The 1,862-nt window shown below is 40.1% G+C and overlaps 1 protein-coding gene across 1 annotated transcript; it reads left to right on the forward strand.

The window, feature by feature from the left end:
• Positions 1 to 28: 28 nt before the first annotated feature.
• LOC105568236 lies at positions 29 to 1,117 on the forward strand. Its single transcript, XM_012023718.1, has one exon. It carries the CDS (start codon positions 29 to 31, stop codon positions 1,115 to 1,117), a length of 1,089 nt encoding a protein of 362 aa, XP_011879108.1.
• Positions 1,118 to 1,862: the final 745 nt, after the last annotated feature.

Here is a 1,862-nt window from a genome sequence, read left to right on the forward strand (position 1 = left end):
AGAACGGTCAAGGGTATCATTAGTAAAAATGATCCAACATGATTTTTTTAAAACAGAGCTGCATTCGCTCAGAAGTCATGGTCACGTAGCAAAAAATAGCAACATCCTAAATCTAAATCCATTTATTGATGCACATGGCATCTTAAGAGTCGGTGGTCGCTTGAGCCACGCTATTGTTTCCTATGACCATAAGCATCCCATTTTACTACCGGGTAAACATGCGTTCACGCGATTAATTATTATAGACGAACACGAACGTCAATTGCACGCCGGAGCCCAAGCCACATTGTCGGCAATCCGTCAAAATTACTGGCCGACGTCGGCTCGAAGTGTGATTCGTAGCGTAATAAAGAAATGTACGACGTGCATACGTAACACGCCAAGGTTAGGCGCAACTTTGATGGCGGATTTACCCGAAACACGAGTAAATATAGCAAAGCATGTATTTCAAAAATGCGGCGTCGATTATGCGGGACCACTATGGTATAAGGAAGGTCAGCGAAAAAACGCGAAATCAATCAAATGTTATATGGGTTTATTTGTTTGTCTAGCTACTAAAGCCGTACATATAGAATTGGCATCAGATATTTCAGCGGAAGAATTTTTAAATGTATTCAAACGATTTATTTCTCGAAGAGGACGTCCCACGGATATGTATTCGGACAACTGTTTAAATTTCATCGGAGCTAATCGCGAACTTAATGAATTGTACGACTTATTCAATAATGAGGTTGTTAAGCAAAAAATTGTTAATTTCGCGACATCCGAAAGGATGAATTGGCATTTTATTCCGCCTAAGTCTCCACACATGGGTGGTTTATGGGAGGCCGCCATTAAAAGTGCTAAATTTCACTTGAAACGCATCATCGGTGAGGCTTCGCTAAAATATCAAGAATTAAACACGGTACTGATACAGATTGAAGCGGTATTAAATTCAAGGCCACTTACACCTTTATCAAGCGACCCTAATGACTTCAATGCACTCACACCAGCACACTTTCTGATCGGATGTCCAATCACAACGTATCCAAAACCTAGCCTTAAGGAATTGCAAACGAATAGACTATCTCGGTGGCAACGAGTGGAACAACTACGGCAACATTTCTGGCAGCGCTGAGTAAAGGAATACCTTCACAACTGTCAATCTCGGGTTAAATGGAATGAAAAAACTGATCCTATCAAGGTGGGACAGATGGTGATATTACAGGAAAATAATTTACCACCCTTGTGTTGGAGTCTAGGTCGAATCGAGCAAGTCTATCCGGGAAAGGATAATATTATTCGCGTTGTTTCTGTACGAACCTCTAAAGGAGTGTACAAACGACCTATTACAAAGGTATCCGTTTTGCCTATTGAACAATAGTTATAAGTTGCGTATTTACCATAAATAACCGTATAATCAATCATATTTCATTATATCTATGCATGCTGTATATTTAGTTTATTGAAAGTCGAGGCTTTCAAGGGCGGCGGTATGTTGCGTATTTTATGTTGAAAAACGTTCAAGTCAAATTTATGGTTTACCTAAGGGTAATAGTTTAGCTTTAGTCGCGACATCTAGTTGGAGGACCTATCGGTCCCATGATTTTGTTTTATTCAGGGAGAAATTGGCGCTCGTGCCGGTAGGCACAGGCAGTATTGTACTGGAGATCGTCGCGGCAGGACGCATAATAAAGTTTTCAGTAATCTTAAACAACGAGTCATTTACCTGAAGAAAGAAATAGCGTTCACATACGCAAGCGACACAGGCGCATAAGTATACGCACAAAACCACATTAGTGCGGGTACTATTAAACAGAAAGCCATAGCAACCTTTGACATTCTTATATAACGATTTAATGTTTTAATTGAAGGGAGTATTA

Source organism: Vollenhovia emeryi, unplaced genomic scaffold (assembly GCF_000949405.1).
Source record: "Vollenhovia emeryi isolate VEMERY1.0 unplaced genomic scaffold, V.emery_V1.0 DF942618.1, whole genome shotgun sequence".
NCBI classification, from domain to species: Eukaryota; Metazoa; Arthropoda; class Insecta; order Hymenoptera; family Formicidae; genus Vollenhovia; species Vollenhovia emeryi.

What these genes read in the sequence shown, in the direction of transcription:
- LOC105568236 (XM_012023718.1), top strand. Translation starts at nt 29, where the DNA reads ATGATCCAACATGATTTTTTTAAAACAGAGCTGCATTCGCTCAGAAGT.